Below are 13,510 nucleotides of genomic sequence, written 5' to 3' on the forward strand. Positions count from 1 at the left end.
TAAGTTCACAATCTTCAAATTCAGAATAATTTTTCAAAAATTATTGTAGAATTGTAGAAGTATTTCTTGCTCAACTTTTCTAAATAAAGTGTTTGGATTGCTGTATAGTTCTAACTAAGAAATTATCTGCCAAATGCAGTATGTGTTTCCCAATACTGCAAGCAAAAAACTTTGCCAAAATCCCCCAGAAGAAGTAGATTCAAAGTTCATTAGCAATTACCAGAAAGATGAAACAAGAGGATAGAATTCGTCTGGAACTAATCCACACTACTCAAAAACAAGTCAGTCAAGAATTTCAGAGGAAATTTATGCTTTAAATACTCTGTTTTCCTGCAAGGTCACAAATACTTGAGGAAGTGAGTTCATCCCACAGAAGCCTAACAGGCCAACTGCAAAGACAAACATGGACATTTTGGACACTGTTTTGAAAATTCTCACTTTTTATACTAATGACCCTTTAAAGTTACTTAAAAACTTCTCATAGTTGCTTAATACCTTCTGCAGAACTCTCCAAGTGCCTAGAAAAGACTTTGTAAAATTTGAAAATAAGCTTTCAGAACAGATTCCTTGAAACACTTAATTTTAACCAAACATCTCTGCCCCAAACAGAGTTCAAGGCCTCAGCAGCTGTCACACTGGGTCTCTGCTCCTCTTCTGGTATATATTCACAAGTCAGACGTTTCCAATAGAGACAGTAAACACACAGGAAACCAGCAGCTTTCAGGAGCTTTTGCTTCTGCTACATAACCACAACAAAAGTCCTCCTGACTACTCAGCAGCAATCTCCACAGCTCCCTTTCCTATTAAACCAGACTTTATTGTTCTGAGGGTTTTGAATAGAGGCTGATCTTAGCTGCAGTCACTGTAATCACCTTGTAAGCTAAGAGTTTGCTGCTTACATCTGGAGATCCCATTGCTTCCAATTACAGTCACTTATGAAATTGCTGTTACCATGAAGACCCCAACAGCACTCAAGCAATGATGCAGTAAAATAAAGCAGTAGGAAAGGGTCATTAAATAAGAGGGAAGTAAACCAGTGCTGAGCACTGCCTGTCAGTGCTGCTGTGCATGTTCTTTTCTGAAAGCACTCCAAAATAGCAGCTGAAAAAAAAAATGTTAGGAAAAAAAGAACTTTGAAAGAGCAAACAAGAATAGCTTCCACTTTCTGAGAAGTCACAATATGGCTAAAAAGGCTGGGTATATGGTGAGTGTCAAACTGGACAAGCTGGAAAGGGGCTCTGGAATCAGGAGAAATACCTTGGTTAGGTCTCAGCAAACAGGAACCACACCTCTGGCGCAACCAGCCCCAGCTCCTTCTATGTCCTAGCAGCACCCAGCTGAGCAGAACTGGCAACCACTGCACAAATGGCTACTTGGGCCTGGGCAGACAAGCAGGTAGACCAGGTCCAACAGAATAAGATCTGGAGAGTCTGTGGAGGCTGAAGAGAGAGGAAGGAGAATCTGGTAAGTCACTTGTTCCAGTTCATGCCTCTTTGGCTTGTCTTGACAATGGTCCTGATAGTCCCTGACAGCATTAGGGCTTGATCCAAAGCCACCACTATCAAACAAAATTTGCTGCTGCAGGGACTTTGGATCAGATCCTAATACCTTCCTTTCTAGGGTTACATTATCCCTGCTCTCCTTCACTGGACAAAATCTGTCCTAATATCTCCCAGCATGCTGGGCTTAAGCTGAAAATCAATGCAAAGAACTGCATGCTAAGTATCTTTTAGCTTTTAGAGATTTCCACAAAGAAGACATAAAAGTGCCAAGCTTTATAATTTATTGCAGACACACTGATATTATCACCTCTTCTCATACTCTTGGAAATGGCTGAAATGGAAGCTGAACAGAGTGTTCTGCCAAAATACAATTTTGTATTCCCAGTCTGTAAATCTACTGAACTTGCCCCATTGTTATGGTATTTCAGCACACTGCTGCACACGTACAACCTAAGCTTTGGCTGTGCACACACCAGTGACCCAAAGGAACCCGAAATTAAGATCCTGTCTCTGCCACATATCTTGAGGAAGTGTTTATGTTTATACTTCAGTATACATCATCAGTATGTCTATTAGAAGAATATTCTTGGTAAAATTAAAATCAGCTCCATTTCCAGCTGCACACTGCCCAAGCTAAAGGAAAGGGAAGAAAAAGAGTATCACTCTCAGGATTTTCTAAAATGGGAAACGAAACCACGCAAAAACTTTACCACCTTCAGCCTTCCAGAGGAGATACAGATCCCAGCCCTGATTTCCCCAGAGATGTGTTTGCAGTCTTGCCTGGCTCTGTTTACTTGAGGGACAGGCTGATGCCAGGACTGTGACGCATGCAAAGCCAGGGCAATGTTACTCTCTCCCAGCTGTGCTGGGACACTCAGACTCTTGCTCAACAGGCTCAGCCTGTTCCATACTCATTCCCTAGCTAAGGCAGCAGGAAGGACTCTGTGCCTGTCCCTGGGGTGGACAGTCATGAATATTGGTGCAAAATCACTTTCAAGTGTAATGTAATACATCATACAGCTGATGCACATTCTGCTTTCTAGTTTTAGCTATGAAGACAGAAACATTTGCAAAAGGGTAGGAGAGGCTTGTGAAGAACAAGATGCCTAAAGATGGATTCATCAAACTACACACCTTACAGCCTGCAGGGGACTGTCCTCCAGTTCCACATTCCCGTCCCAAAAACAACGGAGAAGAAAGGCTGGTATCATTAAATGGTCTGACTTGAAGTAGATGTAGGGCAATGCCTGAGACCATGACATTTCTCACTAATTAGCACCATCCAATAGGACCCAAACCTGATAATGCTCAAATGATGGCTGCATATCAAGATAAAAAATTCTAGGACCTCAGTGCTGTGCTGGTATACCAAGACACAGTGATAGACAGAACAGTCATAAATTAGATTTTATTTGCACCTGGGGCATATCTGCACTGGACAGGGGATTGCAGCACAGAAATCCATTGCTCCTAGCTCACATGGTACATGGCTGTGCTGTACAGACAAGCTCTGCTTGGAAGGATGTACAGCTTCAGCACAAGTTTGCTGAGCTTAGATGCAGCACAGGTAAGAAGCACAGAGTCAACCCAGGTGTCCCTTGAGGCCTGCTGCAGATACAGCTGTACAGAACTCTTTCCTCTCTTGACTCACACTCCTCTTACAATAGTGGGTGAACTGATGTTTTCTCCATTTCAGGCCAAGGAAAGCAAAGGACAGAAAATCAAAGGACTTGCTCTGCAGTTCCACACCAGGTATAGAACACAGCTGAAGTGTAAAACTCAGGTCTTCTGACTCCATGTGCTCCTAGGACAGCTGCCCATCTGCACAGCATACTCCTATGGATGTTTGCCTGCAGCAATACGGCTCTGGGAACTCCTACCAGGGACTTCTGCTAGCAAAGCATTGGTCATTTCAAAAATAAGATGCCGTGTCTTGCCCAAGGTATTGGACAAATGTTTTCTAGAGCAACTCAGGACATGAATAATTTATTTGCATTTGCACAACACATTGTGGACATGGTATTCTCACCTTCCATTAGCAAAAATAACACCCCCTCATATAGTATGGGAATAAAGAAAACCGTGGGCTCCGTTACCAAAAAGACAGGTTTTAGTACAAGGAATCTGCAGGTGTAAGAGCTGGACTGTATGTGTCAAACTGAGCAGTTGAACAGGCATTCAATTATGATCAACATTAACCAATTTATTTAAAGACAAAAAAATTGACACTGTATTTTTGCTTCTATTCCAAGGTATCAGAACTGGAGTTTCCTAAAGGAGCATGACCAAATGTTGAGTTTTGAACAGACATTTAACTGTACCCATGCTCATTTAGTTTTCATCAATTTGAGCTAAGCTAATATTTCAAATTGAAGCATACCTAGGCATTACTGGCAAATTCTTTACTACTAAAATCTTTAGGAAAAATAACAGAGCTGAAATGTTTTCCTCTGCTACCTATGTATGTTCAATCTGTTTTAATGTTAACAACTTGGCAAAAAAGGCAGGCGCTGGAAGAATCAACTTCCTAGGAGCAAATTTGTAACATAATCATCTTGCTGAAACCCAAGCCACTTACTAAAAATAAAAGAAAAAACCTCCCACATCACAACCATTCTAGAGCAGGGTAACTTTCATCCCAGATAACATTTTATGCAAGACATTTTAAAATTATTCATTTCCCTCTGTTCTCTTATCTTAAGACAACAGGGGGGAAAAAAACCCAATTGTTTTGCTTTATTTCTACAACACTTTCATGTACATTCAGTATGACATATTTAAGCACATTTAAATTCTAACTTCAAAAGCAGAAATGCTGATCTTATAAGTGCTGATATTACAAATAATTTCAGTAAGTTGTAATTTTGTAAGAAGCAATTCTTTCAATTTTGAAAACTTATTATTGGTCTTTGTTTCATCCAGGGTAAGAGAAAGGAGCAGAAGCCACTGCCAAACTGTATATCTGTGTTCTCAAGCAAAGTTCCCAACTCAACCAACCAAACTACCGGCAGCCAAATGAATACTGAGCTTGGCAGGGTTCTGGTAAATATGAATTCTTCAGCAGTGGTGCACAAAAGAGGAAACTTGAGGGTGAGCTCCAGCTTTCCTAGTGCTTCAGTAACAATATAACAGCAACAAAGCAAGTTCTTTCAAGGGTAAAAACAGATCTGGTCCAACAATGCCATAATAGATGATCCTCTTCATATTTCTGGTGACTGTGCCATATACAGGCAGCACTACAGACCCCATCCCTCCTCCCATGCAAATCTACAGTAAGGATGCCACTAACATCTGAAGGAACGAGGTTACAGACAAAAGACCATTTCTTCCTGAATTTTATCTCCTGAAAACAAATAATAGAGGGGGTCACAGATGGGTCACAACATAAAAAACACACTTTCAGTTCAGCAGCTTGTTGCATTTTATGTAGTTAGAAAAGGATTCATCAGCTTCTGCCACTTGCATGTTTAAACATGCTCTAAAGAATAATACTTGGGCACGTGAGACATGCTTTGTGCTTTTCACCACTCCCTGCTGAGGGAGGGAGACCAAATATTTTTCACACTCGTTTTCATTTTTATTTATGTGGATTTGCTGCTCTTCAATTCCTTTCTCTTATGCTTTTTTTTTCCGGTTTAGCTGATGGAAACTCATTGACAAGGAAACAGGCTTTCACATTTGGCTCTGAAGGCGTGTTGGCTCAGCAACCTGTCTTACACCCTCAGGATTGTCAACCTTGAATTTAACAGGTTCAGTCCCTAAAATCTGTGGTTGCCCAGGGAAACTATCCTCAAGCTAAATCAACACAACAATACCAAAAACCTGTTCAGCTAGTGCATCTTCATTACATAGGTTGAAACTTTATGGCCTGTTATTCTGTAGGAAAATATCTGCAAGGAGCAGAGCATGGGGAGGGTACACACAATATCTCTCCTTTAAGCTGTATGTAACTTCTGCAGGATCGTGCTCAGGCCTAAGTGGAGCTCAACACAGAATCCATTAGCATTGCCTGGACACAACAGGCTGCAGTCTCTCACCAGACTGAGCTGGAGATGGGTGCACTCACCCTTTGCAATTAAAGCTATTTGTTTTTAGGATTAGACTTCAGTGGCAGAAGGCAGCTCAGCAAACAAGGTGACCACCATGACCAGTGATCATTGATCCAAGTGGTCTCAGGCAAAAAAAGGCACTGTAGCAAGAAGACCCCGCTCTTGCCCCCCAAAATCACAACTCCCAAATGGTTCTCTTCTTGGCTTCCTCAACACAGTGAGAACTGAAGGATCAGGGCTTTCAAAATGACAAGTAAGTTACCTAAAGAAGGAAGACCACATCGTGCAACCAGCCCAGGTGAGGGAGGCTGATTCCACTCAGTGCAGACATGAATGACAATGGGTAACTGAGTTCAGACACACCAAATGCGAACCATCCTTTTAACACTTCTTGTTCAGCTGAAACACTTTCTGCTCTCTCCTGTGAGCAGAAAACTGCACCAGGAACTTATTTGTGTCCTGAAAGCAGGAGAGGAAAGAGCAGATCAAGACTTTTCTTGTCCCTGTGCTGTCCAGAGCTTTTTCTGAAAACTGCACAGGCCACTCAGAGGTTAGACATTTGCTGGTGATTGCATAACAGCAAGAGATATTGCCCTTGCATGCCTTACTCTGGGTCACAAACTTTACTCTGAGTGGTGGATGCCCAGTATCTGTCAGGCTCAAGCTCCTACTCATGTAAGAACATTTCATTTGTAAACCTAGGGGACTTTGGTTTTCAGCATGAAAGCATACAGAGCTCCATGTTTCCTAACCTCCAGATGGCACTCACTCTACATCAAGTAATCCACCAGAAAGGAACTCTAAGGCAGTGCTTAGTGCCTTTTTAATGACATTGAATAATTCCAGATTCTTGACTCTGTTTACTGTGTGTGAATCCAGAGAATCCTTCTCCCAGAGAGTTCCTGCAAACTGGAGGGTAAGAGGGTGGTCTAAGCAGTGCACGATTTAATCCTCCCACTTCACTTACAGCCAGCATTGTTTCAACTGAAGCACTTCTGGTTTTTGACAAGACCTTCCACGTCTTACCCTAAAGATGTGGGCTACTAATCAGAGGAGCAGTGATGGCAATTGCAGTATGGGAAGACGTGTCACATAAGGAAAAGTTAAAAAGACTGTTAAAAATTTAACCTGAAGGGAAAAAAAGCAGTCTTGGAAGAGGATAGTTGTCCTTAGATATGTGTGCATCTCTGGAATGAGAAAACAAGTAATTTGCAGTTCGAGGGAGCATCAGGCAACAGCAAAAATAACAAGCTCAAGTTTTAGCATGGAAGAATCACATTAACTTTTTGGGAAGCTAGTAGTAAGGATAATACAGCATGAAATGGATTCCCTGAGGAATCTCCACCTTTGAAGCTAAACACACACATCTATCAAGAGAGATGTATTTAATAGGGTTTGTCTTTTATTGTATAAATTGAATGACTCTCTGAAGAGCTTTTCACCAATTGTATGGCTGTTGGGATCAGAACATATTTTGCAAAAATTACTTTTCAAAAACATTCACAAGGATTTTTTTTAATTCATATTTTAATTATACCAGGTTTAAATAGATTTCACCTCTAAAATACAGATTAATCACTTATTTTGATGGAAATATATTTCTAGTTTTTCTAACTACTCATATAGGGTCCTTTTCACGAAGTCAAGATGTGTCTCTTTTAATCACACTCATCTGAGAGGATTGTTTAGTGCCCTCCTGACAGCCACGTAAGGACACTTATCAAAGAACATATTATGCCATGTCTGTGAATGGCAACAACTAATTTTATTTTTTTAATTGATGAAGTCTTTAGTAAAAACATGTAGTCCTGTGTCCTTAATCAGATGAAGCAGCCATGGAGGTGCCAGGAATTTCTTGGAGTGGGGACTGCAGTGGTGATGTGTACTCCCCTCTGCTATGTACTCCCTCTGCATGGTCACCTCAGGACAACAGATCTCAACTGGAAACTCTGTAGGAACACCTGAAAAGGGGCCAAAGTATGCAATAATTTTTGGCTTAATTGTCGAAGAGTCCAGCCTCGGAAAATGTAGCTCTGTGTCTTGTTGTGAGATCACACCAAGCCACAACTGTGCTCACTCTTTTTATGTGCAATTAAGTTAATATCCTGATTAGCTCTGACTTTCTGAGTCAGAGTTCAAGCTAATTGAAATTACTTTAAAATACTAGTGGGCAACAGCTGGATAGAACCAGCTCTGTTCACCACAGAACTCCAATTCATTCCTATTTCCTGCTGAAATCAATTGCAACTCTTTAGTATTTTGAATTTTAATGATTAAGAAGGAATGTCTTGAGAATCAAAGTTTCCTTTGTGGAATAGATCAGATAATGTGTGATATAGGAACACTGTGTAGAACTGGACATCTGAGCTTGTTAAATTATTACAATTTCCTTAATAATTACACATCAATTATTTTATGTCACTGCAATTAGCTCTCCAGGATTGCAATTCCAAAATTAGTTTGGGTCTCTCCACCATGTACAGCAACCTCCAGAAAAGACCTTTTAGAAATATCCAGGGTCCTAATCAAAACTGCCTTGGCACCGCCAAGTAGAAGGCAGAAAACAGACAATCTCTAGACTCCAATTTCATCCCAAGTTTAGCAGTCATTTTTCTTTTACAGTAATTAACTTTGCCAACTAATCCTTATTTATATAAGCAGAGTGTCTTAGAAAGATTGGCTGAGATTATGGTAGTAGTGAAATCTGTAAATAATCAGTGGAAATTCCATTTATCAAAGAGATTGTGTAGATATTCAAATGTGTGGTAAGTTACTTGCAAAGCATTCTTATGGTGTATCACTTAGGCTTCAGTTTTATAAGCTTTTTTCCCTTTTGTTGCTAGATCTCAAACGAGGGATTATCCATGTTCAGAGAATTAATTTTCTTTATTTCTTTCAGTTGGCACAAGTGGGTAGCTATATTCATTTAGTTCTTCCCTTAGTTATATACTGCTTTCTCTTCTATATTTTTGAGTGTAGTTACAATATTTATAATGTGAACATGTTTCCAGTACATCTGGATTTTGTGTGTTCTCATTTTGAGTTCCATTTAAATTTAAAAGTGTGAAATATATATTTTAAAAAAACATAACATACGTAAGTTCATATAAATATGTGTTTCTTGTGCTTTTAGAACAGTCTTTGTATATAGTTCCCAGATGGCACCTTAACTATAAAGTTTCATTTAACAAGGTTTTTTTATGACTGTAAATCTAGTTGTTTCTTAGAAACTGTATTTAAAACTGTTTCTTGACCTTTAGATTACTCTAAAGTAAAGAAAAAAAACTAAAAAAAAAAAACCAAAACAACCTCAAATGTTCCTACAAAGAAGGTCTCATGCTGCGAGACATATGATGATGCTGACAAGGCATCATCTGCTTGTATGCATTATGTGCATACATATTCACATTGCTCAGCTTCTAAATAAATTAATTTCTTTTTAGAAATTAAATCAGATGACAGTTTTCTAAAGTGGGGTATTTTTTGTTTTGCTGGTTTTAGAAACCAAAAATAATCTGCCAGGGCCTCAAGTTGCATTTCCTAAATCCTGCACAGATACAAATCACTAAAGCTTTCCTAAATCGGAATGCCTCTCTTAAAAACTCTACTTGCTAGTCTGAATCCTTGTCAGATATGTTTTCCTTCTTCAGAAAACTTCATCTTTGTGTCAGTGAATTCCCTGAAAGACAGATGTGTCGCCATGTAACTCAGGAATTCCACTGAAAGCTGAAGAGGTGCTGGCACAGGCCTGTCCACAGCCCTCTTCTGTCACAGGGCATAGACTGACTTCAGCTTGTGACCTTTCCAAAGCCTCTCTGAGAAGCTGTGTGAACCTATGTATCTGCAAAACTGCCAGCACTCAAAAATGGAATTTCCAAGTGTCTGGGGTTACAGCCTCATGTCAGCACAAGGCCTTTACGCCAGGCTGATGGAGCAAAACCACTACAAATTTCTATTAACTGTTTCTTAACCCAGAAGAAAGTCTCAGCTGGCATATAATGATTGATAAATTGCATTAAGAAGTAATGTCCAAATAAACTGGCACAATAAATATAAAAACTATGACATTTGGGTTCACTCTATGACCTGATCATTATATGACTTAAAACTGTGGGTTCACTTTGTCCAGTTACTAATAACCAAATACCATAACTGCATATATTTTTTATGCCCTGTGAATTAATTAATTTATTCATGCAGTAACTCTTATGTCAACTGCAGGTGTTGCTGAGAATGAGAAACAAACCAAAGATGTAGCCTAGATCCACCTGCAGCTATCACAATGCTTATTTAGCAGTTTCACTGTTATGTCCCTTTAAAGCCAGATAGACTGAAAACAGTGTTTACATCAACTCTCTACCACAAAACTTAATGGAATGCTGACACATTGCTAGCACTGTGTTACCATAGAGATACATAAAAAACCCTACAAAGCCGGAGTGAAACCCACACCTGGCAGTGTTTCAGACCCGGTGAGATGATGATCTTTGCTGGAATAAGCATGATTATAAAACTGTAGCTGCTCCTCAGTCCTGGCAGATCCATTTGCACCTTCTGGGAGAATCTTAAGACATTTAGCAAGCATGCAGGAGGCATCATTCACCAGGACGTTAGCAAGGGCTGCTGCCCTTATATACTCACACTTTCAACTCTTGCTGGAGCCTCCTCTTTGGATAAATCAAATGTAAGTATGGATCTAGAACAATATCAGTTCCAGATCCAAAAGCTGCAGCTCAACCTCCTCTCTGGGCTACAAGCTCAACACAGATTTTCTAATAGGGACACTAGTTAGGGTATCTTCTTTCTCTTCTGCTCCTTCCAGATCCTAGCTTTGTTAGGTTTTTGGGTTAGGTTTTAAAATCTGTGTTTAGCATTCTAGGCTCTTTCAGTACTACTTTTTAGATAGCAATATTATTTTAGATAAATGTCATTACCCAGAATGGCCTTAAGGCCTTCTGTTAACTCAGAAAAACATTCCACAGACCAAACACTGAATCAAGAGGGTTTGGGGTTTTTTTTGCTTATAGTACATTCATTCCATTTGTTACGCTTCTGTTCAGCCTAACCTCAAGTAAACCTTATATAAATAAGGTCATGTTTTCAGTTCCCACAAATATATACAAGACACTGCAGACAGAACCAACAAACTACAAACAACTATTTCTTTTAAACTCGTGTCATGCACATTTCTACAACGTAACCGCAAACAGAAAGAACACAGGGATCCATTGAAATTCTTTAGTAAGAGTAGGATCTTCTAATCAGAGTTGAAGCAGTGTCATTGTGCCACCAAGGAGCCTCAGCACAGAGATAACCCCTTCCTCAAGGTGAGCTTTTATGACCACTCTGCATCAGTCTCCTACTCAACAGTAAAGCTCACAGTCCTTGGGCACAAGTGTTCAGCAAAGACAACCAAATGCAAAGAGTACCTGAAATCATAGCCATCCTTTTTCAATTTTGTTTTAAAGTCTTGATAATTTTTACCTTGTCTTAATCTTAATGTGTCTGATGGCAGACTGGATTCTCAAATATGCAGCTTGTATAAGGACTAAAGTACAGAAAATCACAGTCATGGCCAGAAGGGACCTCTAGAGGCCTCTAGGCCAAGCCCCTGCTCAAAGCAAGACCAAGGCTGATGTTAAACCAGGTTGCTCAGGACCTTGTCCTGCTCAGTTGTGAAAATCTCTATAGATGGAGATGTCAGAGCCTCTCTGGGCCACTGTTCCAGTGTTCAACTCCATTCCCTCATGCCTGGGTAGCTCTAACTCTTTCCATCCTGCCAGCCCTCCCTTTTTGGTGTTAGAGTTCAGAGAAGCACTGCTGGATCAGCCAAGCTGCTCCTCTGTCTGCTCCAGTTCCAGCTCACCAGATGAGCCAGTTTTTGTTCTGTGAGCACGTTCTCTTTCAGTTCCAATGCACCCTCCTGATCTCCATTGCCCCTATCACATGTTCCTGCGAGGTCCTGACAAACCAATTTCCCAAACAAGACCAATTATGTTCTTCTGAAGCCCAGAATCTTTATTCTACTGTTTGTCTTCCTTATTTCTCTTGGGGTCTTAGTTCTAAGGTCCTGGAGTCACTAATGCCAAGGCTGTCCTTTACCTGAACATTTCCTGGTTTTTTCTTCCTTCCTTCTGTTTTTGAGTAACAAATCCAGCATCAGGGTCAAAAAGAATGTTCTTGATGACCCCCCAAAATTGGTTGGACTGCTTTTACCCCACTGGGTGCTCCTCCAGATAGCAATTTTGTATTCCAAAGCAGGCAGTACCTACATCTGTGAGCTCCTTGTAGTTATTTAAAACTTCATCTGCTTCCTCTTCCTGATCAGACAATTTATAGAAGGTGCCTGCACAGTGCTCCCCATGCCGATGTCCCCACCAATTCTGACCCATCAGCTGACTCAGTGCTTATTACAATAAGCAGGGGAATGCTCCAAGCAAATAGAAAGTGTTTGTGTAGAACACAACTTCCACTCATTTCCCTGCCTGCTTTTCCAGAAAAGCTTTGAATCCTTGCTCTCACAATGTGATGTGCCATGCTGTCCCTGTGATCCCTAAGAGGTCACAGCCCTGCAACTGTGCTGGTATGTCTAATTCCTCTGGTTTCTTTCCCAAGCTCTGTGGCTTGACACACTGTGTTCATGCTCCCTTCCCTGAGCAAACAAATGAGCCTCTTGTAACCTGTTGTCCTTGGCAACTTTGTGCATCTCCAACTTTCCTTTATGTGTCTTTCAGGACTGTCTCCAACCACATAGGTCCCTCAATGGCGGAATCTCCTTTACTGTAACCTAGAGCTTAAATCATCAATTATCTATAAAATGAACTATTCCCCATTAGCATGTCAGGCTGTGGAAATAACCAGCAAGAGGCACTCTCTGCATTCCTTGCAAACCCACAAAATTTAAGGCATTATTCTGTTCAAAAACTCAATTGTGATAAGCCAATATCATTATGGGGAAAAAAATGTTTTGTCTTTTTGTCCTTAGTTACTACAGGAAGATTATTTTCCTTCTCTGTGCTATTTTCAATAGGAATCAACATGTGCATTCCCATCTGAGGAGCAGCAGTGTTAAACCACTGCCCATCTGCTGCAGAACTGGCAATCTGCACTGGAGACTCGGATGCTATGAATTCATTTCCTGAACTGTAATTCGAAGGGGTCCTGCATTCTGCTGCAACTCATCAAAACTGAAAGTGGATGTAGAACTAAATTTAGACAGACTAGGAAGAACTTCTCATACTGCTCCCAGATTAAATTTTTCTTCATGACCCTGCATGGGGCTGCCCGGCATCTGTTCCTTCCCTAAGCTGCTGCTCACAAGGGCAGCCAAAACTGAAAGTGGATGTAGAACTAAATAATTTAGACAGACTAGGAAGAACTTCTCATACTGCTCCCAGATTAAATTTTTCTTCATGACCCTGCATGGGGCTGCCCAGCATCTGTTCCTTCCCTAAGCTGCTGCTCACAAGGGCAGTGAACAGATGCAGAGCAGGGCTGTTACACAGACAGGGCAGGGGAGATGCTCAATCATCCTGGTTATCTGACTGCTTGCAATGCACAGCAGGATGTGTTTTTAAACAGGTAAAATGCTGACTAAAGCTAAATACTTAATATCTTACTAAATATAAGAACAGTTGAATAAAATGGGCTCATGGACCTGCTTAATAGTTTGAAGTTAGTTCAGCTTCTTGGTTACTCTAGAAAGATACAAGGCAGTACATATTATTGACAATTTTATAGGTTCTTTGGATCAACACCCACACAGTAGTGCTAATGTGCAACTTCTACCTTAGATATTTCTGTTATTTTCAGATTATCTGAAATGACAGACACATCTACACCTCAGACCTAACTTTAAGAAGTGTGTATGACAATTTCTCAACTTTTTTCTAGTACATAATGCTCCCACAAAGTCAACAACTCAGTTTATCAAGAAAATCTTGGAACAGTTATTATTTA

The 13,510-nt window shown here is 40.4% G+C and overlaps 1 protein-coding gene and 1 long non-coding RNA gene across 3 annotated transcripts in view; one reads left to right on the plus strand and one right to left on the minus strand.

Moving 5' to 3' along the window:
- Window positions 1-2,271, minus strand: part of LOC120505325 — a 106,319-nt gene extending 104,048 nt beyond the window's left edge. For both annotated transcript variants that reach the window (XR_005628207.1, XR_005628206.1), the window contains exons 1-2: window positions 2,216-2,271; window positions 1,258-1,439 (exon numbers count right to left, since the gene is read on the minus strand). This is a non-coding gene — a long non-coding RNA (uncharacterized LOC120505325). The remainder of the gene's footprint in view (window positions 1-1,257; window positions 1,440-2,215) is intronic.
- CUNH2orf50 (chromosome unknown C2orf50 homolog) lies at window positions 1,263-4,612 on the plus strand. The gene is given in 6 exon segments (XM_039715715.1): window positions 1,263-1,424; window positions 1,426-1,464; window positions 3,755-3,793; window position 4,128; window positions 4,425-4,554; window positions 4,557-4,612. Coding segments are annotated over 6 exon segments (324 nt in total). The 5' UTR covers window positions 1,263-1,365.
- Window positions 4,613-13,510: the final 8,898 nt, after the last annotated feature.

This window comes from Passer montanus, unplaced genomic scaffold (assembly GCF_014805655.1).
Source record: "Passer montanus isolate IOZ18808 unplaced genomic scaffold, ASM1480565v1 scaffold34, whole genome shotgun sequence".
Classification (NCBI taxonomy): domain Eukaryota; kingdom Metazoa; phylum Chordata; class Aves; order Passeriformes; family Passeridae; genus Passer; species Passer montanus.